At 43.5% G+C, this 27319-nt stretch overlaps 1 protein-coding gene across 12 annotated transcripts in view; it reads right to left on the bottom strand.

Moving 5' to 3' along the window:
• Nucleotides 1–27319, bottom strand: part of Pcnx1 (pecanex 1) — a 136873-nt gene that overhangs the window by 68651 nt on the left and 40903 nt on the right. For 4 of the 12 annotated variants that reach the window (XM_039112295.2, XM_006240299.5, NM_001170347.1 and 1 more), the window contains exons 3-7: nt 26707–26812; nt 20800–20845; nt 19856–19945; nt 12287–13999; nt 1734–1866 (exon numbers count right to left, since the gene is read on the bottom strand). In XM_039112295.2, the coding sequence (XP_038968223.1) occupies nt 1734–1866; nt 12287–13999; nt 19856–19945; nt 20800–20845; nt 26707–26812 (2088 nt within the window). The other 8 variants (XM_039112294.1, XM_063261934.1, XM_039112299.2 and 5 more) reach the window with 6 other exon arrangements.

Below are 27319 nucleotides of genomic sequence, written 5' to 3'. Positions count from 1 at the left end.
CCAATTGCCAGGGTCATTTACTAAGTTGGTATTTCTCCTAACTCTTTACAGCTACATTCTACTTTTATCTCACCCATAATAAGGTCCATCTATACAGACACATGCAAGTTTTGTACTGGAAATACTCTGGAGTCTCAACAAGACCTGCACGTCACTGGAAGGTGACTGAAAGCCACTGGAAGGTGACTTTCAAGCAGCCAAACGAAAGCCCTTAGAAGTAAATTCTCAACTATTAAACTCTAGAGAGGCAGGAGAGTCCTGCGTGACTGGCTGGAGTTGGAAGGGTGACTCTAGCATTCCACCAGGCCGAGGACGAAGCCTACCCTGTCCACATTTGTTGGGCAAGTGAGACTCAGAAGGCATATTCATGGCAAAGAATGAAAAATTTAAGAGCAAACAGCTAAAGCTGTTTATGAAAGGAAAACAGAGGGAGCAGGGAGGCAAAGGCACTGTCTCCAGCAGGTGCTATGCAAGGGCAGCAGAGGAGGTTAGAAAGAACCAAGTGGGCGATGCACATTCGGCCCTGCACACGGCTCTGTGCCCCACATTCACTAGCAGGAAGAAAAGTCCTGCGGGCAGGAAAGGAGGGAGAGGACACAGCAGCGGAAGGCCCACAAAAGTTTCTCCAACAAATGTATCTTTAAATTGGCTACATTCCTTTATGCTTTAACTATTAGCACTATCTACATATGTTTTATCAAGTTGTATATTATTTAAGAAACTAGGAAATGAACATGAAATTCCTGGTCTACTGTACAGCTCAACAACAAAGGAAACAAAGCGTTTTAAGTCCCAGGGGGTATAAAGGGAATTTTAAAATAGGATTTTGCTATTCTGAAAATCAGGTTTGAGAAGGGAAGGGGGAATGTTTTTGTCTTCCAGAAGCTTCCTTACAAGGCTGGGAAGTTCGCATTAGAACGTGGCATGAAAACAACTTTCACACTGCAAGATGTGCGTACTGCATAAGCACACACAGGGTGTGATATTCATGTTTGTCCTTTTAAATAAAGCACAAGTCTTTTGAGAAGGTCTTCATAGTTCTAAATCAAAACATGGACTCTAAATACTTAAAAATGCAATGGAGATTATCTTCAAGATCATAAATGCATGTTCTCTAGGTTGAGAATATTGGAAAATGAAATGCTTTAAGTACATGATAGAGGTTGAGAAATTCCACACATCTCTACATGTAAACAGGTATATATCTGACCATACTTTACATAAATAAAATTGTTTGTATCCAGTACTTGGTTCCAATTTTACAGTATAAATAAATAAATAAACGTACTCTTCTAGTGACATGGGCTACTCAAACTGACTTCATACAGTGAGATCTGATTTCTACTTCTTAATAAGGTCACCACTTGTTCTGTAACTGTTCATACTTAACATTGTAAAATCATTACATTAATATAATTATGTTAGAGTAGGAAACATAATAAATCTAACTTAACAGGTATGTTTTCACTTCTATTGTCGCTAATGTGCTTTTGCAACTTTCAAACTGGGCAAAGTCAGTCTGTCAGCTTTGTTAAACAGTGCAACATAAGGCATGCTAATGCAAGGCTCACGGGCGCATGCAGAGGGAACCTAACAGAACTGAAGATACACAGGAGAGAGAGAAAGAGAGAAAGAAAAGCAAGCTTCCTGCAAAGCTTTCCCAGGTCAGAAAGGACAGGTCAGAAGGTTCACCGCATGCATGCCGAACTTGGTGGAACTGTAAAATACCGTACCTTAGGGGTGGTCCGATGAGCAAGGTAGGAGGGGTAGGGTTACTCCCTGCATTGTGCCGGCGCCGTACTGCCTGGCGCCTAAATGTGCTGCGTTCCCGGCGAAAGGCCACTGCCTCCTCGCTGGCCTGTGCTGCTGCAGCAAGACAGACTTAGGTCAAACAGGAGCCTAGGTCAGAGATGAAAAGCAGCCGAGCCCGTCTGCTTCTGCACTGCCCACCCTCGCAGGTCTTCTGCCACACTGGTGTGTGTACGCAAGTACGTATGTGCCCTTTCTTCTAAGTCAGATCCCCAACTTCCTATTCTGAGACCACTGCTGCTTTAAATGTTTTCTAAAAGCCTCTTTATTTTTGGCATATCTCCATTTTCCCCTTAATTAAGTCGGCCTTTTAAAAGTTGCTGGTTTCCCGACCGGCATGGAACACTTGCTTCTTTCCTTGGGAGACTAGTAAAAGCAGCACCAACACACAGATAACCCCTGACATGGACGGGGCCCAACCATCAACCATCATTAGTTTAAAGCACCAAGGGTCAAAAGTACATTAACACACAGAGCACTGGGCTCAGCACGGTGTACCACAGAGGGCTCCAGTCCCCCTCAAAGCTGACTGGGAGCTGTGACCTGTGGCTGCTGCAGCCCAAGACTGAACCAGCAGTCTACTGTCTGTCGCTCACCCAGGATAGAGCAAACTCCAAAACTCAAAGTATGTTTCTACTGAAGTAGCACCTCTGTATCTATCGCCAGGAGGGTAAAAAGCGTTTGACAATCTGACTGCAGACTGACCGTCCACTGTCGACGCCAAGGAGGGGGTAGTGAGTGCACTGCCCCTCCAGCGCCCAGGCTACAGTTCTGTCACTGACGGCAAGGTGGCAGAGCCAGTGTGTCAAACATTCACGGTAACAGACATATCTCAACTGGAAAATGCTTCACCAAAACTCTATTTACAGACTTTAAGGCCATGCTTAACTCCACTCAGCCCCAGGAGGCAGATGCACAAAGTGATTTCCAGACCTCAACATGGAGCACTTGATCCTCCCCAGTAATCTAGGTATTCCGGGACTCTCTGGACTTTGAGAAAGATGTTTTCATGCTACATATGAGTAAACTACATAAAAAAGAAGTTCACACTGTTTCCAGACATAAAAGGACTTTTAATGTGCTAAAGCTGTATGTGAAAAAATCAAAATGTCCAATGAAAACCATGAAGCTGATGGAATCTGGTCTGTGCTGATGCAGTAGTCACTAACCAGGCAGGAGTGGCTATTTAATTTTATATTAATGGAAACAAAAATTCGGCTATTCATTCCTGAGCCACATCCAAACACTCAGTAGTAACATGGTGTGAGTGCGACCACTGCTAGCCAACTCCAACACAGGGCACTGCCACACGGCAGACAGCAGATGCAGAGCTGCAGAGCGCACTCTGACTGCCGACAACACAACCTCCATGAAATGGAAACCCAGTCTGCATCATCAGAGAAACACGCAGCAGGACAGGGACCAGGTTAAGACCAAACCAGGCCGGGAAGGCAGGCCCGCAATGAGGTGACACCTGAGGAGGTGAGCCAGCTTACAGTACAATTACTAGCTGGGAACTCAAGAGCTACCTTGTAAACTACTATACTAAAAATTTCTATTCAACAGTTTAAACTACATCCTATTTTTTTTAAAACCGACCATCACTTACAGCAAACTATTATAATCAATTTTACTGGTTGAAGCAACTTCATTATAGAACCTTCAAACGCGCTCTGTTCTGTTGCAAATAGAAAGAAAATTAAACCCAGACAAAATTTATGAGCTAACTCTGGGACAGCAGCATGTGATCATTGACTACGAAAACAGGAAAAGAGAAATGGTTTTCTTTATTAATCTGTTTCTATTGAAGACTTAGTGGTATTACTTTTACAGAAAAGCTAAGACTTGAAGAAAGACAAGAAACAGAACAGAACAGAACAGAACAGAACAGAACAGAACAGAACAGAACAGAACAGAACACCATTCAAACAAAAAGATATGGAGTGCCCATTTTCAGTCAATAAAAAAAAAAAGACCTGTTGGCTGTGTTGGAGAGATGGGTCCGAGAGCACTGCTACTCTTCCAGAGCACCTGGGTCTGACTCCCAGCGTCCACAGCGACTCAGAACCATGTCTACAGCTCTAGTTTCAGGGGAACTGATGACTTCATCTGGCCTCTGCAGATACTAGGCACACGCACAGCACACAGATTCAGGCAAACCTTTCATATAAAATAATAATCACAATATACTTTGGCTTCTTAAAAATAGACACCTTTAATTTTACACATTCATATTTTAATCTGTAAAACTTAGATAAATCACTTATTCCTTTTAATTATGTGTACGTGCGTATGTTTGTGTTGGAATGTGCACATTGGTGTAGGTACCCAATAGAGGCCAGAGGTCAGTTTTGGATTCCCGTGAGCTGGAGTGCTGAGAAACACTCTGGTCCTCTGCAGGAGTACTGTGTGCTCCTAACCTCTCAGAGCCACTGCTCCAACCCCTCCCTGAAAACGTATCAAGATGAGAGATTAGGCATTTACCGAATGTTACACTCTCTACATATATTTTACTCAGAAATGGGCTTCACAACCTATTGTTACAGGGATTTTCAGAATGTTCTATGTAACAACTGCCGTAACAACAGCTAGGACCACACATGCATCTAAAAGCAAGGTGCTTTAATCTATGGTCATAGTAAATACGACTAAGCGAAGCCATCCAAGGAATGTGCTTCTTGTATAGAATGCCTGTGCTTAAGACCGAGGCTTAAGTGAGTAGTTGTACGGGAGCCAAAAGGTGGTCAGGGCATCTTTAAAGCTTAAAGTAGATTCTTCTAAGCACAGTTACACACACTTTAACCACACTGAAGGTAAACTAAAGACAACTGAGGCATACTCTGTACGTGTGTGTGTGTGTGTGTGTGTGTGTGTGTGTGTGTGTACGCGCACACCTATGGTCAAGTGTAGTCACCCAAGCATGCATTCTTAGAGGCAAGAGGTCCAGAAGGTTAAGAGGCCAATGTTAAATGCTTCCTCCGCCTTGCTTTCTGAGATAAGACCTTTTACTTAACAGGGAGCTCACGACTTGACTAGCCAGACAGCCAGAAGACCCCCAGACCTAGCCAACACCACAACCCTGTACACCACAGCATTCCACTCTTACACAGGCACTGAGGATCTGAACTTAGGTCCTTGTGTTTTCTCTGCAAGCCCTTTACCTAATAAGTAGTCCCCCAGCCATTTCTGAATCATTCAAGTTTACAAGAGAGAGAACATTTTAAAAATAACAGGAGGAAGCCTCTGGGGAATCAAATCCTAGTCCTTGGGGAAAAGTTTCTTCTTTTTAAAATTAGGACACCAGAGGGGAGGGAAAAAATGTTACAAAAATCTATGGACGTTTGTACTTTAGCATTGCATAAAACTATCTTCTAGCAAATAAATAAGTAAATTATTCGAATCTTAAGTCTATGAAATGTAAACAGTGAAAAACTTAGCACTCTAGGCAGAACTAATTTGTATGCATATGTGGGTAAAGTACAAAGCTTAAGTCCAAGTGGATCAAGGACCTCCACATCAAACCAGACACACTCAAACTAATAGAAGAAAAACTAGGGAAGCATCTGGAACACATGGGCACTGGAAAAAATTTCCTGAACAAAACACCAATGGCTTACGCTCTAAGATCAAGAATCGACAAATGGGATCTCATAAAACTGCAAAGCTTCTGTAAGGCAAAGGACACTGTGGTTAGGACAAAACGGCAACCAACAGATTGGGAAAAGGTCTTTACCAATCCTACAACAGATAGAGGCCTTATATCCAAAATATACAAAGAACTCAAGAAGTTAGACCGCAGGGAAACAAATAACCCTATTAAAAAATGGGGCTCAGAGCTAAACAAAGAATTCACAGCTGAGGAATGCCGAATGGCTGAGAAACACCTAAAGAAATGTTCAACATCTTTAGTCATAAGGGAAATGCAAATCAAAACAACCCTGAGATTTCACCTCACACCAGTGAGAATGGCTAAGATCAAAAACTCAGGGGACAGCAGATGCTGGCGAGGATGCGGAGAAAGAGGAACACTCCTCCATTGTTGGTGGGGTTGCAAACTGGTACAACCATTCTGGAAATCAGTCTGGAGGATCCTCAGAAAATTGGACATTGAACTGCCTGAGGATCCAGCTATACCTCTCTTGGGCATATACCCAAAAGATTCCCCAACATATAAAAAAGACACGTGCTCCACTATGTTCATTGCAGCCTTATTTATAATAGCCAGAAGCTGGAAAGAACCCAGATGCCCTTCAACAGAGGAATGGATACAGAAAATGTGGTACATCTACACAATGGAATATTACTCAGCTATCAAAAACAACGGCTTTATGAAATTCGTAGGCAAATGGTTGGAACTGGAAAACATCATCCTGAGTGAGCTAACCCAATCACAGAAAGACATACATGGTATGCACTCATTGATAAGTGGCTATTAGCCCAAATGCTTGAATTACCCTAGATCCCTAGAACAAACGAAACTCAAGACGGATGATCAAAACGTGAATGCTTCACTCCTTCTTTAAAAGGGGAACAAGAATACCCTTGGCAGGGAAGAGAGAGGCAAAGATTAAAACAGAGACTGAAGGAACACCCATTCTGAGCCTGCCCCACATGTGGCCCATACATATACAGCCACCCAATTAGACAAGATGGATGAAGCAAAGAAGTGCAGACCGACAGGAGCTGGATGTAGATCGCTCCTGAGAGACACAGCCAGAATACAGCAAATACAGAGGCGAATACCAGCAGCATACCACTGAACTGAGACTAGAACCCCCGTTGAAGGAATCAGAGAAAGAACTGGAAGAGCTTGAAGGGGCTCGAGACCCCATATGTACAACAATGCCAAGCAACCAGAGCTTCCAGGGACTAAGCCACTAACTAAAGACTATACATGGACTGACCCTGGACTCTGACCTCATAGGTAGCAATGAATATCCTAGTAAGAGCACCAGTGGAAGGGGAAGCCCTGGGTCCTGCTAAGACTGAACCCCCAGTGAACTAGACTGGTGGGGGGAGGGTGGCAATGGGGGGAGGGTTGGGAGGGGAACACCCATAAGGAAGGGGAGGGGGGAGGGGGATGTTTGCCCGGATACCGGGAAAGGGAATAACACTCGAAATGTATATAAGAAATACTCAAGTTAATAAAAAAAAAAAAAGAAAAGAAAAAAAAAAGAAAAATTCAGAATCATTCCAGTAATTAAAACTATAAGACATATAAAAATTTTAGGGATATATTTTAATTTAAGTATGTTTTATCACAAGTCTTGATTTTCTAATGACTTCCTTATTCACATTAAAATGTCTTTAGAAGGGACAATTTATGATAATCTCAGACAACTCTTCAATTTTGTCCCCCGTGTATGCCCCTCCCCTTGTTTGAGACGTATCTCAGGTAGCAGAAGCTGGCCTCAAACTCACATTCCTACGTTTCCATCTCCAAAGCACAGGGATACGAGTGCATGCTATCGCGCTTGGGCAATGTGGTCTCTTGATGAGGTCTATGCTAAATGTGATCCATAACAGTAAGACATGTGGAGAGCCACCCTACTGTGATGTCGTCTCATAACGGAGAGTCATTCAATAATACAAAATCAGACAAAAGGGTTACTTCTCATCTATCTTAGAGAGTCACATCTGATATGGAACGGTTTGGCACAGCACTTTATGTTTTACCAGTGAACTAAACACTATCAGCTGGATTTAAAGATGGCAACAACAAACGATCCAAACAGAAGATTCTGAAGGAGAGAAGGCAAAAGATATCCAAAAACAATCTCAAAAGCTGGAAAGTTCTGAGTGTAACTAGGTAAAGAGGTTTTCTACAGACTGTTTTACTCATGCAGCTTGTGGATTCTGAGCGTATGCACAGGCTAGGATACTGCAGGTCAGTTGACAGAGTGTGGCCCTGCACGCATGAAGCCCATGTTCGATCCCCAGTACCACATAAGCAAGTCAAGAAATGGGAGCAGAAGGGTCAGAAGTTAAGGTTATTGTCAGGTGCATAGCAAGTTTGAAACTGGCTTAGACTAAGGGGTTCCTGTCCCAGTCCCTGTTCAACTTGCAAAAAAAAAAAAAAAAAAAAGTTACTTCTGGTTGTCCTGTTGTAGCTGGCTTCTTGGCAGTACCTCAGTTACTGCTTAAAAAGTCAAAACATGTACTGGAGAGATGGCTCAGCGGTTAAGAGCACTGACTGCTCTTCCAGAGGTCCTGAGTTCAATTCCCAGCAACCACATGGTGGTTCACAGCCATCTGTATGGGATCTGATGCCCTCTTCTGGTGTGTCTGAAGACAGCTACAGTGTACTTATGTATAATAAATAAAATAAAATTTAACTTGATAAATTGTTGAAAAAAGTAAACACTGAGATGATTAGAAACTTCAAGAAAACAGTTCACTTCATTCTAGAAAAAATGAATATATCTAAGGGAAACACTGAAAATAAAATTCCTCAAATGCAGGCAACAATATGCTACGAGAAAATGAAAACTATGACTAAAGTACAAAGTAAGTATAATCTATAAAACCAAGACATGTACAAACACTCAAGAATATACTAAGATAGTTTAAGGTCAAACTCTTTTACTTAAGGATAAAATTATCATATAAAGAAATGGCAGGGGATAGGGGGCTGGAGAGATAGCTCAGCGGTTAAGAGCACTGACTGCTCTTCCAGAGGTCCTGAGTTCAATTCCCAGCAACCACATGGTGGCTCACAACCATCCATAATGGGATCTGATACATTTTCTGGTGTGTCTGAAAGAGTACATTCACATACATTAAGTAAATAAATAAATCTTTTTTTAAAAAAAATGAAATGGGCAATAAAATTATTGTGTAAAAATTCTGAAAGACAAAAAGAAATTCTGAAACATGAATTCTAAAAACAAAACAATATTTTGGTCTAGACATGGAAACTCACTTTATCCAAACATCTTTTCTTTTCTTTACCTATCAGCCAAGGACACTGCAAACCATGGTATTTCTGGGAAGATCCTGCTCTGAGAAATGAAAGCTTACACTCGTCATGTGCACAGAGTCCGCAGAACAATTCAATTCTGATGAAAGCAGTCCCATCTGTGCCAACATTCTAAGTGGCCATTCTGCTTCCAATAAGTCAACAAACAGTGGACAACAAGACCAGCGGCTGTGTTGAGCGGCAGTGTTTGCATGTTCTCACTGCTATTGTCCATACTCTCAGCAGCCAAGCAAACAAAACTGGATAGATGAAACACTGCCGAGACTCGATGACGGGGTGGAGGGTGGCTCAGCGGTTCAGAGTGCTTGCTGCAGGGGACCAGAATTCAGTTCTGAGAGCTCAGCTCCAGGGATTTCTCTAAGTTCATACACATGAAATAAAATGCAGGACTTAAAAACTCTTATGTATGTGTTTTTATTTTTAAAATATTAGTAATAGAGACATGCCTTATAATTATAAAAATTAAGTACAAAGCAAGATGCCAATAAAAAAATTTTGGTATGAACTTAAAATTTTTCACCTAAGCAATTGCAGACAATTATTAGTAAGACTTGACATTGCACAAAGAACTCGATTAACAGTCGGAGGTCTTAGAGCAAACACAGCAAGCTGGTGATGCCGTGCCACAGCACACGGGCCATAGATTTCAGTGAGCAAACCACCGTGGTACGGCTGCATACCATAAAGTAAGTTATACGGCACATCTCTGCCAAAAAGGCCAAACTACATTAACAGATAGGCTACTAAACACATTATTCTGTTAGCACTGAGTAGGAAATTGAAGATACGGGTATCATTTGTGTTGTTACTATTGTCAAGTTTCACATCTCTAATTTATTTCAACAGATCCCTACATCCTTGTATTCAACTGTACTAACAGGGTTACACAGGGCAGGACACATCTCTGTAGCATAGCAAACTGGCCTGCTTCCCAAATGCAGCAGCACTATTAGACATCTACCACATGCTAAGCATGTCGGAGGCATCACATTTGAACCCCTTTGTCTTTCACTGTAACACAGGTACTGTGGCCACCGCATCCTCAAATGATAGCGCAGAGGCCTAATGAAGATAAGTGGATCTCTGAGGGTAACATCTACTACAGTGAAACCTGTAGACTAATAGGCATGTGGGTTCTGGGCTACATCAGCTCTACTGTTGGTCATTTTATTATAAAACTTCCAAGTACACTTTCAAAATTGTATCCCATTACCTACTAACACCATTCACCATAATAATGGAGTAAGCTTTTAAAGAACTTATCAATACTACCAAATCCACTGGGATTAGAATTTACTCATGGTTTTATGTCCAATCAAGTAGAGGGTGAGAGAGAGAGAGAGAGAGAGAGAGAGAGAGAGAGAGAGAGAGAGAGAGAGCGCGCGCGCCTGTGTGTGTGTGTGTGTGTGTGCGTGTGTGTGTGTGCGCATGCACACGCGCACACGCATGTGTTTATATGGTGTGGCAGTAGCAGTATGTGTTGTCATGTTTCTGGAGGACAACAGACATGACAGAATGGACAGCCCAGACACATCACTCTTGAACTGCCAGAAGAGACTGTAACAATGATGCCCACATCACAGGCGCTGAAATCCTGTCCGTTTTAAATCGGCTACCAGCTTTCTGGCAGTTCAACCGAAGCACAGCAAACCTCCGTACTGAGGTGTAGTGGAAACGACATAATCTCCAACACATCTAAGTCATTTGTTTTGTTCTGATTTTCACTCTAAGCCAATGAAAACAAATAGAAGAAAACATAGCAGGACCCTCTGTTGACAAAAGTCTTTTCAACTTCCCACATACTAGGGAATTTCTTGAACTAAACTGAGATTTTTTAAATTTAGTTCACTGTTTTATTATTAATCTTTAAAGGATATTTTAAAAGATATAAACAAAAACATCTGGACTCTGGAAGTATGAGGACTACGGTCATAGAACTGCATGAAAAAGCAAATACTTCTTCCCGTGCACTTTGTGAAACCACCAAACAAAACAAAAGAGGAAAAGCCACATCTGCTGTGGAAGGATATGACCCAAATGTGCGGAGACAGACTCACCACAGCACATCCTGCACAGACACAACACTCACATTTTGGCAATAACGTTTATTACAACAATACTTAGAGCACATGCCTAAGCATAGTCAGTCTCGAATTGTATTTGGCTAACTTAAAGAATTAAGCTATCTTTTAAAACCTAATGGATTCCTTGACACCATAAACAGAAACACACAACAGGGTTTCTCTGAGGAACCTTTATAGTCTTTCAGATCTGTTACAAATAGAGAATGATATCCAGGTCAAAAACTCCTAGAACTACCAAGTGGCCACAACTCTCATCTCTAACATATAGGTTAGAAGACTACCTTGGCAGCTTCTTCACCACTAAAAATAATTTCTTTACATTCTCAATACAAGTTAATTTTTGTCAGAACCTTACCAAAACCAGGAAGAACATTTCCACAATATGACCTTGGAAACAGTCTTGATGAGTCTGGAATTGTTTTGAGATAAGTGTAGACATGTTTGAAAATGTCTGCATAAACAGAACTTTATCACAGCAAATGACAACAACCTTTATATCACAGACACCTGTGTGCCAACATCAGGAGGCCTCATTCTCATTCTAGCAAAACAGGCAACCTGCCTGGGTAGAAAATGGGAAAACACCTGCAAAAAATGGCCCATTACACACTGACACAGTACTACACCACCTATCCAACTCAGTACAATTCCCCCCAAATCATGGAATCACTAAGTTATTACTTTACCCAAACACCATCACCAGGGATACCATGACAACTATTAATGGATTAAAAATGCTAATATGGCCAGATGGGATGCTGCACTCCTTTAATCCCAGCACTTGGGAGGCAGAGGCTGACAGATCTCTGAGTTTGAAGACAATCTGGTCTATGTAATGAGTCCCAGGCCAACCAGGGCTACACATTGAGATCCTATCTCAAAAACTAAAAAACAAATAAACACAAGATAAAATGCTAATTAATATAAACTATAAACTTCTAGTGAGTTTAACTTTAAAGGACAGTGTGAAATTATAGGAATTTTTTTCCTTAATATCTAAAGCTTGAACTGAGAGAAAAGCAGAGAAATAGATAAGAACTGGCTATCTGAGTCCACGCTGGAGCTACAGCAGCGTTTGGAAGTCTCGTGACGGGTGAGCGTCCGCCTCTGAAGCTCAGCAGCTCACTGTGAGTCATGGCTGTGAGTGGCTGGCCACCCTACTACAGTTGTGAGACTGTTGGTATTGTACAGAGGATGAGAAATAACTGGGTGATCACTAGCACAACTAGCTTAGAAAAGGGAGGCAGTCAAGAATAAGCTGATGTGTCCAGTAAGACAGCTGGACCACTGGAGACCACCATGTTCACTGAAAGAAGTGTGCTTTCCTGGTACAGAGAAACCGTGCTCTCTGAAGGTTCTAGTAGACTATTGTGAGCAACAGTGTCAATCCATAGTCGTCCCATAGCTTACTCACCTCCAGTGGCTGCATCTTGCTCCTCCCCTTCAGGAAATGCAACCTGGCTTGGCAAACTATTCCTGGACCGTGTGACCGTCTCTAACTGGGAAGCCCGGCCCAGCAAAGACAGCTCATCCAGCACCTCTCCCTCTTTGGCCTCAAGATCTGACTTTGAAGTGGTTAAGGGCTTTATACTGTCCGGTGCCAGCAGCCTGTTTGAGTCATTCAAACAGGCCACAGTGCCACTATCCAAGCTCAAAACCCGAGCCCGTGTCTTGGCGCTATGTGTGCTGGAAGTCCTCCGAGATGCCCTCTTTTTGGCTGTTCCCTCAGGGCCTGGATGAGCTCTGTGCGTGTGGTCTGAGTCTGTGCCCCGGTCCTTATGGCCATGTTTGGTCTTGAGGGCACTGTATTTGCCCTCAGGAGACTGGCAGGAATGAGAAGTGGCACTGGAAGAGCTATCACTGCTGAAATGGTGAGCAGAATGAACACTGGGTGCTCTGCTCAAGTCGCTTTGATCACTAGAGTCCTCGTCATGACAAAATATAGCACTGTGCGGCTTGGTTCCAGAAACTCCTCGAAAGGAAACATAGTCCCTATGGCGACTGGAGTCAAAACTGCTGGCCCGTTTCTTTCCTGTGCGCCTCCTGCCTGGTTTATGGGCAGAAGTTGTCCGGTGGATTAAGCTGGAGGATTTGGGTCGGACGTCTCCTTCCTTCTGCTTCCCACCATCGTCTTTACAAACTTTGGAGTCTGTGGAAAGGCTGGGCTTCTCGCCCTGCTCCTCTTTGCTCTCTGCACTTTGCTCAGGCGGCCTGTCCCCGGGGACAGTGAACTCGTTCGCATGGGGGTTTTTATTGGCATCTTCTGATGCAGAGCTGCTGGGAGCAACCTGGTCAGGCTTCTCCTCAGATGCCTGAGCGTCTGGGGCCTCGGGAGGCCCAGCAGGTGTGCTCCCCTCTAGGGCAGTCTTGTCACTGCTAGTCCTTCGGTCAGTGGCCCCGTGGCACCTCTCTTCCGCTGACTCGGCACAGCCCTCCTTCCGGGCACTCTTGTCTCCCACTTTAGGAGACTCATCGTGCTCAGACAAGATGCTCTCTATGTGAGTGGAGCTGGTCTGCTCGCTTTTGTAGCTGCTGAGAGTACTGTTGGTGTCCCTGTCGGTCCCACTGCAGTAGCTCTCTGTGGACCCACTACTCCGTGTGCTCAGGCTCCTGAGGCTGTCCACACTCTTTTCAGCATTCAACGCCCTGCTCTTCCCACACTTGGTGGGTGGTTGAGAGTAACTTTTTCTCCGGTCAGCGGCAGGCTGAGATTGTGCAAGAGGGCAGGACTGCCCCACTAAGGACTCTCTGGTGCCTGAGTGAGGCTTAGATGAGTCTAACTCAGTAACTGGGTCTAACCCCCGTCTCTGCTGCTGTTGGTAAAGAGGGAGGCCACTCAGTGAGGCGTCAGGGAAAGCCACGGCAGAGCTGGAAGTGCGTGGCACTCCTCGTGGCCGGTGCTCCTTCCTATAAGAGTGTGAATGTAAAGGTACAAGAGAAGCCACTTCTGTGTCACAGGCACTGCACAGTGACTGATCAACACGGTGGTGCTGGCTATGGCTTGGCAGGCTCACTTTGTCACTGAAGTCCCTTGGTAAGTCCTGTCCACAAGAGGACAAGGATGGCTGAATAGAAACGAAGGAGTCATTGGAGACCAGGCGGAAGAGCTTGCGATCAGTTGCCAAATCTGTGACAAACACAGTTAAAGATGTTAATACAGATACACACCGGCTTCTCTACGAGTTAAGACAGAGAAGAACTCACAGTGTATAGAGGTAAGTGTAAGCAATCCTCAAGCAGAGCGTTGGACAAGCTGATTAGTCAACCCAGAGAGCTGGTTTCTGTTTCAAAACTGCACAAAGAACCCATCCTAACTGAATTTTCAAGTCATTTGAGTTCTTTCAAAGGCTTCAGAAAAAGTTCCAGAGTGCGTGTGTGAGTACGTGCATGCGTGTGTGAGTGCCTCTCTTTCTCTGTGTGTGTCTGTTCTCCCCTCTTCCTTCCCTCCCTCACTTTAGAACAGGGTCTCTGTATTTAACCTAGGCTAGCCTTGAACTTCAGATCCTCCTGTCTCAGCACCCCAAGTCTACAATTTCAGGTGTGTGCCAGCATAGCCTGCCGCAAGTTCTATTTCTAACTTACAAATAGGTAACCTTGGGTTACAATAATGAGCCTTTGTTTCTTCATCTAAAAGATGTGTGACCAAACTTATCAAGTAGCAGGCAGGAAATACTGAATTTATCTACATATATATGTATTTCAAAAACAAAATTAGTAGTAACTGTCATTATTGTGCCTAAGGAAATACTTTAATTCTTTTGAAACACTAATAAGATTACTTTACAAACAAACAAAAACCTAGAATGGGGCCTCCAAAATGCTGTAGTGGGCTAAGTTCTTACTGCACAAGCCTGGCCACCTGAGTACACGCCAGGAGCATGAAGAGGGAGGAAGAGACTAACACTACACAGCCTCCACACGGACATCATAGCACATGTGTGTCCACATTACACACACACACACACACACACACACACACACACACACACACACACACACAAAGCACCATCACGCTCATCAGTCACAGAAATTAAAAAGTTATAACCTAGAGTAGGAAGAAACAAACAACAGAATCAAAGTGTTAAATCAATGCTCAAACGAGATACAACTTAATGATGCAAGATATCTCATGGTTTGTGACAGTCACATAGTGACAGCAGCTCACATGCCCCACTCTGCGGAGATGTGCCTTATGGTGATGTGTCTGAGGGAGGAAGAGTCAGTTTAGGGTGCCCTAGGAGGGTGCTCCATTGAATGGACAGACACCTGCAATTATATTAGAACAGCACAACTGGACAGACTATGCGTGTGTGCGCACACTCACACATCTATTAAGAAATGGGAGTTTTAAATGCTGATGCTCAGGCTAGAGAGACGGCTCAGCAGTAGAGCACTGGCTGCTCTTTCAGGTGACCCAGACTTAACCCCCAGCACTCACATAGAGGCTCCTGACATCTGTAATCAGTTTCAGGGGTCTGATGCCTTCTTCTGACCAAGCATGCAAGTAATACACAGACATGCATGCAAGAAAAGCAGCCATACATATGAAGAAGAAATAATTTATAAACAGTGAATTTTTAAAAATATAAATACACAAAGCCAGCTTTCCTCAAAGACCTGTGGGGCAGGGTGGGGCATGGTGTGTGCACATGTGGAGGCACAGCTGATGCAGGTGTCCCCCTCACTTTCTGAGACAGGGCCTCTCACTGAACCTGGAGCTCACTGACTTGCTTGCTCTCCAAGCAGGCTCTCGCAGTTGGTTTTTTTCTGTTTCCCCAAGACCACAGGTGTGCACTGCCACATCCCATGGTTTTACACCGGAGAATGAACTCAGGCCTTCTTATTTCCACAGCAAGAACAACCAGAGGCTGTGAGGCTGAAGACGCAAAGAGGGGATGGCAGCAGGTGCAGGTTTCCTCTGTGGTAACGAAAAGATCTGAAACAGGACTACAATCTTGTGTGTGCCGAAAAGTGCTTCAGCTAGAAGGGAGGGTTTTACAGTATGACAGCTGAGTCATAATGAAAAATAACAGGATGCAAAGTCACAGAAGTTCTCAGTGGCAGAAGTGTGACCACTTCATTCCTCACACCGGACGCTTGCCTAAGCTACCAGCCAACCAGGCTTACATATAAAACAGAAGTGTGTTCCGGGCTTCTGTCTTAAATTGTCTCTACCAATGATAGACACATGCTATTATTTCTCTTAAAATATAGACTCCCCTCCCCCATCTTTCATGTCTTTTGCTAGTTACTATGTTAGTCCTCTTGTCCTTTGCAAGAATTTATTAAAAGTGTAGTTTATAATCAGGAGTCTGTTTTTCTCTCAAACAATTCTTCGGGGCTTTTTGTTTGTGTTTTGCTGAGTGGTGCTGGAGACTGAACTAAAGGCCTTAGCACATGCACACTCTGGGCAGGCGCTCTCCACACACCCCCAGCTTAACAGGCTCTGACACCACTCCATTAAAACGATGTCAGGGGGGGTTGGGGATTTAGCTCAGTGGTAGAGCGCTTGCCTAGCAAGCCCAAGGCCCTGGGTTCGGTCCCCAGCTCCAAAAAAAAAAAAAAAAAAAAAAAGAAAGAAAAGAAAAGAAAAGGAAAGAAAAGAAAAAAACCGATGTCAGGGTAAGCAGCATCTTCACTGCTACAAGCAATGGGCAAGCTGCATCCTCAAGTCCTTTGCGAGCAGCAGTACTGACAGATGTGAGCCTTCCTCCAGCATGCTGGCATCTAGCAGGCTCAGAGTTTCTCTTGACACAGCAGCTGTTTCTTCTATTCAGTCTAAACTTCAGGGCCGAGGCCTGAGATGTTTCAGTTTCCCACCTATACTTCCTCAAATCTCTCTCACCTTCCTGGCACCAGGAAAAACACTCAAACACCTGGACTGTTGTCCGAGTATTCCTTAAGCCTGTATTTGCATGGGGGTGAGCTAGAATTCAGATTTTAGACAAGGAAGACATGAGTGGGACAGAGCAAAGACACTGGCAAAATCTCCTCCTTGAAGTGAAGAATCACAGTGAATTCCACATGCTTAGTTCTACTAAGCATCCAGACTCTTACCAAGTACCAACCTGTGAGCCAGGCACCTGAGACCAAGGTGGTCCTAAACAGTATTTCAGCAGTGCAAACACTTGCCACTAGGTGGTGACAAACCACAGCCAGGACCGTGGAAAACCTGTGCTAGCTAACCTTACAGAACTGCCCCATTAGTTTACCAATTTGAAGAACTCAACTCAGTGTGTGCTTTGGCACTTTGTTTTGCTTTGCTGGTTTTTGGTGGTGGTGGGGTTTTTGTTTTGTTTTTTTTGTTTTTGTTTGAGAAAGGTCTCACTCTACAGTGGAGTCTGGCTTGGAACTCACTTTGCCATTTTGCTGCCCCAGGTTGGCTTTGGATTCGTAAAGTTTTAGGTATGAGCCTGCATGCACAGCTCTGACCCACATTTGATCTGCTGGCTGCTTGGTTGGTATTCACACCGACAATTCCTAAATGTCTAACCCAGACATGTAACCTGACTCCCCTCTTCTCATGGCTGCTTTGAGATCCCAAAGAAGCGCATACTACATAGACCCCAAATGGCCCTGACTGGACTTTGCACCAAGCCTCCATCCTCTCCTGTCTCTAATTTAGAAAGGACACCCATCTTCCCTGGTGTCCATCCCAAAATAATACTATTGAAAACTTATAATCCACTAACAACATCTTATTAGTACAGACACACACACACACACACACACACACACACACACACACAGAGAGAGAGAGAGAGAGAGAGAGAGAGAGAGAGAGAGAGAGAGAGAGAGAACAGACCATGTCTTACGACCCTGATGTTGACAATGGCCCTCTAAATGACCTCTCGACTTCAGCATCCACTCAGTCCATCTTCCTAAGAATTAGAGCAAGTATCTTTAAAAATGACCTGAGATGTTTATCCACCCACACATTCTGGTTCTCAACCCTGACAGCTATGCTCCTACTTTACAGCTCTTGCCTCTGCTGTTCCCCCTGCAGAGAAGGGGCTCTCTTTAGGGCTCTGCCCTAGGTAAAAAACCACTCTATTTAAGATTACTATTTCCCCAACCCCACCATTTCCTAGTCTCCATCTCTCTTTACTCTTATAACTGGTTCAGTAATACATCTCCTTATTGAGACCCTGAAAGCCATAAGAGGGTACAAAGTGTTCACTGATTAGTTTCCAATACTTAAACAGTGCCGTGCATATAATGACAACAGATAAAATCCAAGTTAAAAAAACTACTGAAGGGACCAGAGAGATGGCTCCTGCATCAACAGTGCTTGCTCTTGAGTTCAGTTCGTGTTCTCTCTCTCTCTCTCTCTCTCTCTCTCTCTCTCTCTCTCTCTCTCTCCCACACCCGCGCACCTACATCAATATCCACATACAATAAGCATTTTTTAACACTACCTTAAAGGAGTATAGCAGTTTGAGTGACTGTGGGTGAGTTTCCTGCAGCCCTCTCCCTTTTACGTGCTAAGGGGCTCACCTGTGAAGTAACAGCAGCCTGATGTGATAGCCGGGTAAGTGCACATGAAGACAACAAGCCAAGAACTGTGGGATCCAGGCTGGCCACTCTTATAAAACACTCATGTCAGTGTAGTACAACCGTGTCCACTTTCCCCTCCTCCATAACAACAGAGCTGGGTACCGAGGGGACACATGAGCTGCAGAGCTACCTAGGCCTTTGCAAACACAAGCACATGGACTCCTAAGCCAGACAACAGTCTATGCTAAGTGAATTCCAGACATGATCTAAACTATACCTGCCATGGTAGTACTGTATGTGTGTGAATCTCAACCTATCAGATTATCATAAAACAAACAAACAAAAGCCTTGCTTAGTGTTTAGATACACAGTAAGATAACAAATTATGACTCCTGAATGCAAACAGGCTCAGCACTCTAAGACTGTGTCCTAGCTGTCAAGACATCACAGTGGTACAGATTATAGAAATGAATACTGCAATAGGAAAGTAACTGATTTACCTTTAATTTAAAAGAAGGAAAATGAAATCCACACCATGCAGTCTGTTTAGAGTCCTGGGGGTGGGGGGGTCCTCAGAAGCAATTTTACAATGACAAGATAATGATAAACTGTCAAGTGCCAGCAACAGAATAAACAGAATATGCCTATAAGAAATAAGGTATGGGGGCTGGAGAGATGGCTCAGTGGTTAGAGGCACTGACTACTCTTCCGGAGGTCCTGAGTTCAATTCCCAGCAACCACATGGGGGCTCACAACCATCTGTAATGGGATCTGATATCCTCTTCTGATGTGTCTGAGGAGAGCTACAGTGTACTCATATATAATAAATATATCTTTAAAAGAAGCGGAGGAAGAGGAGGAAGAAGAGGAGGAGGAAATAATGAAGTCTGCTGGGGATGGGATTGTGAGAAAGGCACCTGCCTTTAATCCTAGCATTCAGGAGGTGGAGGAGTTAGGTGATCGCTATGAGCTTGAGGCAAGCTTGGTCTACACACAAGTTCCAGGCCAGCCAACACTACATATATCGAACCTATCTGCTTCAAAAAGAGGAGGAGGAGGAGGAAAAAAAATGGAAGAGGGTGAAACATAATGTCAACGGGCAACTAAAGACATAGAAGGCGCTCGCCTGCCACCTCACACCCTGGAGCGCACGTTCATAAAGTCTCTCCCTGCTGAGCCTAACAAGTCAGGACGTTAGAAGTACAGAAAATGCGGCATTACCACTGTTTCCCGCAAGTGACCACATACAGCCAGGCATGGTGTTGGGTGCCTGTGACCCAGCACTTAGGAGCAGAGGCCAGAGGACCGACCACCTAAGATTTAGAGGCCAGCCTGAGCTACTCAGTGAGTTACAGATCTGCCAGAGCTACAGAGCAACAGACTGTGTAGAAAATTACTAAGAAAACACTTCTGTTAAGTGTGCGTGAGGCACTCCTCCAATGGCCACACAGTACAAGGTAGAATGTCACTGTAACACACTGCTTACCTTGTTCTTCACTTCCTTCTTTACAAAGACTAGAGCTCTGGCCCAGACTCAAACTTATGTCATCAGAGGTCTTAGCGGTGTCTGTGTCTCCTACAATGTAGACAAACACACGAGGCATGACACTGAAGCAAAGGCATGGCAGAGGGGCAGAGAGTGAGGGGTCTGTCACCTAAGGCAGGTCAGCACGCCAGCAACTACTCACTGTGTGCAGAGTGCACTGAACTCCTTACTAAGTAGGATGGACCGTGGGAAAACACAACAGTAACATAACAACAGAGCACAGAACACACGTAATAAGGGATAGTTTGTGTTAGCTTAAAAAAAAAAGACAGATTCTAAAAAGAAATGCCTATTATTTTAACAAGACTGAACAGAGGGAAACACCCCGAGGAAGGTTAGACACCCTGAGCTGCACAGCAGAACGGTACACTTACTGTAGGTGAATAAGCAGAAAGAGAAAGTTCTCTTTCAATGTCTAAATTACGATCACTTTTAAAACTTCCACAGCAGGGGGCTGGAGAGATGGCTCAGCGGTTAAGAGCACCCGACTACTCTTCCAGAGGTCCTGAGTTCAATTCCCAGCAACCACATGGTGGCTCACAACCATCTGTAAAGGGATCCGATGCCCTCTTCTGGTGTGTCTGAAGTCAGCTACAGTGTACTTATATATAATAAATGAATTAAAAAAAAAAAAAAACCTTCCACAGCAATAGTTTTTCACAAGCTGCACCCATACTCTGAAAACATCTCCCATATGCCAAAAGTTTTCCAATAAATCAAAACTTATAAAAAATACAAAATGTTCAAGTATCTGAAATACTTAATGATAAATGGATAACACAAGTTAAATGAGGCAATTTAATAAGATCACGTTATGCCCTAATGGATTTAGTGGAATGCTGTCTTTAAGAGAGGGATGGGTAGTCAGTGCTCAGTAAGGCTACCTTTAATAGTTGCTGCTGTTCCAAGTCGAGATGATCCAGAGCCAATCTGAAAGCAAAAAAAAAAGAATTAACACACCAGCCTCAAGTCACCACTAGTCCAAAGCACAGGACTATCAAAACCATCTTCTGTGGCACACTAGCAGTCCCTTCCATCAATATTAAAGGCACCTGTTAGCACGTGCCACCAGAGGCACACAGCTGTTTGCTGAGCACGTGCTAAGCCCTCAGGATGCTCAAGACTGATGGAGCCCCTGGGCAAACACCTGCCACCTGCCGCTAGCGCCCTGAGGAGTTATTATCATCATTTACATTACATCATGGCATGTTTGTGCTATAAACCATAAGCAAAGCCACACACCAGTCTGTGGGAAATAAACAAAGACTTCGTAGGGCAGAAAACAACAAAGTTTGAGGGGACAAGATATACTAACATGACACAGAGTACAACGTCAAGTCTTACTATTCTTAGTTCTAAGATGTGAAGAACTTTTTTTTGCTGGTTAGAACATTTAAAAATAATAAAAATCAAAAAAAGGAATTCTTAGCACAAACTGTAATTGTAACTGATGAGCCTTTAAAGTTTATATTCAAGATGGTCTAACATTTTCCTAAATGTTAACACACATCAGTTACACAACCATATAAATAAATACCACAAATTCCACAAATACAGTAAGAAAACAAAACCCAGCATGAGTCTGCCAGCTAAAGAGGCAAGCTGTAGAAACTCTTCCAGGAAGTTTCTCAATGGACTCAAAGAAGACAGTTTCTTGCACTCAGCATTGCAAATAAAACTTAAATCACACGATACTTATTTTACTGAACCTCCCCCTTCATAAAGTCACTGCAGCCACAGTGTACAAAGGACAAGCTCAGAAGACAGGTGAACGTACGAGTGTTCCACTTGCAGAGCAGGAGGGCTAAACTAATCCGGAAGGCCATTAATTAACTGCTACCGCAAAAGCAATGTGATATATAAGGAACTTGTCAATGAAAAAGAAAACAAAAATACACACAGGTAAAAGTAATAAACTCGATGTTACCAATAAAAACTAAGCTTCTAGGGCTGGAGAGAAGACTGTCAGTCAAAGCTTGCTTTGCCAATAGGAGGATCTGACTGGATCTCTAGCACCCAGTAAAACAGTGGTGGCTTCTGCAAGCCCACCGTTAAGTGGGTGGAAAAGGCAGATCCCTGGAACTCATCGGGCAGCCACTTGCATGCACACACACAACAAATGCATGCACTCATGCACATGCTCACAACACATAAAACACATGCACACTAAGCTTTGTAATATCTTAGGGCTGACTGTGAAGCTTGACTCTCTCAGGGTTTTTAGCATCTGCTTTAAGTAGCCATCAGGCACTCACCATACTGCCCCTGACAGGGAATGGTTGCAAGGCATAGTGTTGCCAGCCCATAGTTCTAGCATATGGGAGGCTGAGGTGATAAGATTTCAAGTTTGAGATCGGCCTGGCTTTACAGTGAGAAACTATTTCCAAAATTAAAAATAAGTAATAATAGAAATGAATAAGCCCCTAATTTTTTACTGGCAAAATTCCATTCTTAAAACACCTACTGAACAGGTAGGCAAGCTACTGGGGAAAATATTATTTGTCTACTAGAAATACAAACACATAGTAACTTCTTATATCAAACTTTTAAACAAGCAAATACAAACATCACTTAATGGATACTCTTCTGGGAATATAAACTTACAAAACAAACTATTTGAATATGAGTTTGAGTTATTTGCTCACAATCCTCAAATGTTTCCCTTTCCCTCTTGGCCAAGCTTCCCACTTTGTACAGATGTGGCTCCATGTCTTTTGATCTATGAGAAGTGGACCCCAGCACCATCTTGAGGGGGCTACAGGACCTAGTAGTTCTGATGACTGGATGTTAGTGAAATGCCTCTTGCAGGTCCAGACAGAGAAGCCTTTGCCCCACCCCACTTACGTCCTAACTCCCCCACAGCATCACAACGAAGCTCTCTGCCCACCCCAGGGCCTCACAGACAAGCCTAGAGGACAGAGAATGCCAGCCAGCACACAGCTGCCTCCAGACCCACACAGCAAACACCAATCCCACTTCTCTAAATCTCTCTGGGATGAGTAATCTATTGTCTACCAATAAAAGAGATACCACAGATAATGATTCTTAATGCTTTTTTCCATCAAACCCCTTTCCAAAATCAAAGAATCATAACTACTTGTATACAAGATAATTAATAATATAAATCACAGAACTATCACTACAGAAGAGCTCATGACATTTGTGACATGACCAACAAAAAGAGAACACATAGTGACTTCACTATCTTTAAAAGTTTTTACTATGTATAACATCACGAAAGGTTTAATTTTCTTCTTTAACTCTTTTTTATTAAATTTTGTAAAAGTGAAAAAAAAATAAGGAAAATGGTGGTAACTCCTCCACTTAGAAGTGAAGTTTTTGGCTGGGGATTTAGCTCAGTGGTAGAGCGCTTACCTAGGAAGCACAAGGCCCTGGGTTCGGTCCCCAGCTCCGGAAAAAAAGAAGCAAAAAAAAAAAAAAAAAAAAAAAAAAAAAAAAGAAGTGAAGTTTTTTCCTTTAAATGACTTACATAAACAGTCCTGTGTTTTTCCCTATGGTAAGCCCCATAGCAAGAACTGAGGCTGTCAGGCAAAGCCACGTCCTACATTGCAGCCCTGCCTTTCTCTCTAGCTGGGATTAACTATTCTTCCTCTGAAGTCAGCCTTTTTTCTGGGCCATTTTGAAGTCAACGATGACTTTGTGAAAAGATTTTGTATTAGTTCCTTAGTAACAGATCACATGACAATGGTTACTAGGGTCACAATCTCTTTGAGGGTAAGAATAAGTCACCATCCCTGACCAAGTCACCATGCTAGACCAAATATTTACCTCAAATATTTACAAGCACTAAATTATTTCGAAGAAGACCAGAGACAAACAGAAGGGGGAGTGCAGGCCAGGGGGAAGTGCAGGCCAGGATAGGGGGATGAAAGCCAATGTGGGGGGGATGAAAATCAGGGGGGAATGCAGGACAGCAGGGAGTACAGGCCAGGCAGAAGTGCAGGCAAGGGGGGAGTGCAGGCCAGAAGGAGTACAGATGGGGTGGGGGTGGGAGAAATGACTAAGGCATAAAGGAGCAAGGGTGGGAAGGAGCGGGCTAGAAGGAGCTGAAGGGAAGGCATGGTAACTCCACCTTGACAGTCATGGGAATAATCATGACATGTCCGAAGGCTACACAACAAACAAGGAGTGTATCCATACATATCAGTTGCATACATACATATTCAGTGCAGATACAAATGCCCTAAGTCACCCTTTTCACTTTAGCTTCTCTAAAAGGTAAAAATAACACACCACAAACATTACAAACAGTAAAAACACCAATGAGGAAAAAGTATTTCCCTGTTTTAATGTTATAACTACCACTTAAGAAAAACGTAATTGTATATGGTATGTTCATGGTATGATATGCACGCATGTTTTAATTATATTCTGTAATACAATGACAATGGTTACTTGGGTCACAATCTCTTTAACAGTAAGACTAAGACACCATCCTTGACCAAGTCATGATCCTAGACCAAATGTTTACAGGTATTACAGATCAACCAAATGACACTGAAGGCAGGCATCCAAAGGTGACTGGTACCTGCTATGTCCCTTGGTCTGTCCTTCTGAATTTAAATTTTTTAAATTTAAAACTTAAAAATAATCATAATAAATTAAGTATGGCTTTCCAAACACTAGTAGGAATGTAGGATTAATTCCCAGGGCTAACCTGCTGTTGCCTGCATTAGTAAGAAGGCTGGGGTCAAGCAGGAATGTTACAATGGTCACTGTGATTGAGGACTCAGTTGTTCTATGAAAAGAAACCATGGAATGCATGAAGACAACCAAGGACAGGAAGCTGAGGAGCAGAGCATTGGTGCAAACCAATACTGCACAACCTGACACTTTAAGGTACCACTCACTCTCATTACCACGGAAACACAGACTTGCCTGAATGGTTAGTCCTGGATTTCTTGTTTGTTTTGTTATACCAAATTTCCCATTCCACAGAGGATGGAAACTGCTTAACTTTAACACCCTCTGTGTTCTATAATGCACAACAATTTTTGCAACAAAAACTGTTACTAAAGATTTACTTAAACTTGGAGCAAATGTATGAACATGTATTACAGAACAAGACCCTGGTTCACAGACTGTGGTACTGTTGTTCTCAGTGTTTGGCTATCAATACCATGATACTATGAGTATTGTAAGAGAGAGCATCCAGAGAACCAGGCCAGCTACTGTTAAGTGAGGGGTTGAGTTCAATTCTATCTGTAAAACTTTACTATCCATTCACATAAAAGTATTAGCAACTGCAAACTGAAAGTCAGGCACGCACAGGCAGCATATGAGTGGAGAGAGAAAAGTCTACGCTAGAGGTTTAAAACTCACCACACGTCATACACCAAAAACTAAGCTGCAATAAATAGAAGTGCACTGTCTGCAAAAAGGGCCAACACCATAGGATCTGAAAACACTGAGGATTTGGGGGTAGTTTCAAGAAGAGCTAAAGTAGGGCAGGAATGAAAACTAGGTCTCCCCCTGGGATGGGAGAGGTGGAGGAAGAGGAGTGTTCTCAACCCACGGCTATGAACGTGACCATAGGCACTGACAGCAGGGATGTGGGAATGAGATTTAGGAAGTGAGCTCTCCACTAGACTCTGCTGAAAATCAGCTCTTTCCTTCAAAATGCAAGGACTGACAAAGTGACCAGAAAACCCCACAATTACACATAAAGTCCTAGCTATGTTCCAAGTTCCTTGCAGTTTACTTCACTCAGGGGAGCGCTGAGAGAGCAATGGGGAAAGAACTGTGCACCAAGGACCTAGTGCAGGCATGTTCAGGACAGAGGAGAGGGCAGAGCTGGGGTTGGACATACAGCAGGCCACAGCCTTGTCTGTGCGAAAGCCTGCAGAGCTGCATTCTGAGAATAAAAGTGATACAACAGAAATACATTATAACTCTTAGCCGTAGGTTTACCTTCCATGTCTAGCACTGAGACCTGGGGTACATTATTGTTATTTATCCATGCAGACACCTTGTTTCTAATACGGGCTAGGAAAGGGTAGGAGGACAGCATGTGGTGAACATTCAGCAAACACATATTAGCAATGTGAATAAGAAGAATCAGAGACCCTGTGGTAGGGTCTCTGCCTTTCCACAGTACAGGGTAAAAGGGCCAGGGAAAGAACACCCTGACCTGACTTGATCCCAACCCCGGGTCCAAGAAAACAGAATCCCACTGATCCTTGTGCTTGTTCCAGGTTCAAGACTTGAAGTCCCAACAATCCTCACCCTGAAAAGCTCCACCCTGGAAAGGGACACCCCTGGCCCCAGCCTCAAAAAGCCCTATATAAACCTTGCCTTCAATTCAGTTTCCTGCTGCTTCTCGCCCAAACTGTCCTGGGTCTTCCCCAACTCCCACAATAAATATCTCGTGTGAGGTTTGTTATATAATGTGGCTTTGTGGCACTCCTTGACTGCCAGGTTACCTCTCAGAGCAGAGCTGTGACTCGTCTGTGAGGAAGCCTTTCCCTTCAGAGCAGCAACACTTACACAGAGGACCTGGGTTCGAGTCCCAGCACTACGCAGTGGCACACAACCATCTCCAGTTTCAAAGGATCTGATGCCCTCTTCTCAGCTCTATAGGTAGGAGGCACACACATGGCACACAGATACCCATACAAATCAAATTAAAAAAGAATAACAAATACAGATGGTATACATCAATCACCAATGTCGTCAGAGAGCGAGCCATGACTGATAGCTCTGAGTGTGGGACTGGGTAGCACCAGCACCAGAAAGAGGGAATGAGGCACAGCACAATAGTACACGCCTACCTGGTTGCTTGGGTCTAGACCAGCATAAGAATTTCTTGAACTGCAGCCAACCGGAGGTGTGGCCTCTCGAATGAATTCTGACATCTCAATCCCTCCACCAGGATCACTGTGCAGGAAAATGGGAAAAAGAGAGCAACTGTCATCGACTGTCACTGACATCTCCTTCGTTTGGTTCTATCTTGTTTTCAATAAAACCAAGAGGTCCTGATTTTTCTTTTTTGTTGTCTTTGAGACAGTGTCTCTACACAACTCTGTCTATTCTAGAAATTACATAGACCAGGCTGGCCTCAAACTCACAGAGATCCGCCTGCTTCTGCTGACAGCAACAGAGCTCCTGTTTTTTCAAAGAGTAAAATAAACAGATTGAGGATTAGTTTGTAAACCTGAGAGTTGGAACAGTCTAATAACCACATCAGTCTGGAGGAACTCAAAACTCCTATCTCAAACTGTCCACATAAAACCCAATGAGAAACTGGCCTTAATTACAGGAAGTCACAGTTGATGGCCCATGCCATAAAACCGCCCTTGCAAAGAAGTGGCTACCATTTGTTTGCCAAGAGCAAGTGGAAGAGGTCAATTGAAAACATCAGCCATCACTCTAGCTGGTGTCTCC

This window comes from Rattus norvegicus, chromosome 6 (assembly GCF_036323735.1).
Source record: "Rattus norvegicus strain BN/NHsdMcwi chromosome 6, GRCr8, whole genome shotgun sequence".
Lineage (NCBI taxonomy): Eukaryota > Metazoa > Chordata > Mammalia > Rodentia > Muridae > Rattus > Rattus norvegicus.
The sequence above is the reverse complement of the archived record's forward strand: the minus strand, read 5'-3'. Positions and strand labels throughout refer to the sequence as shown.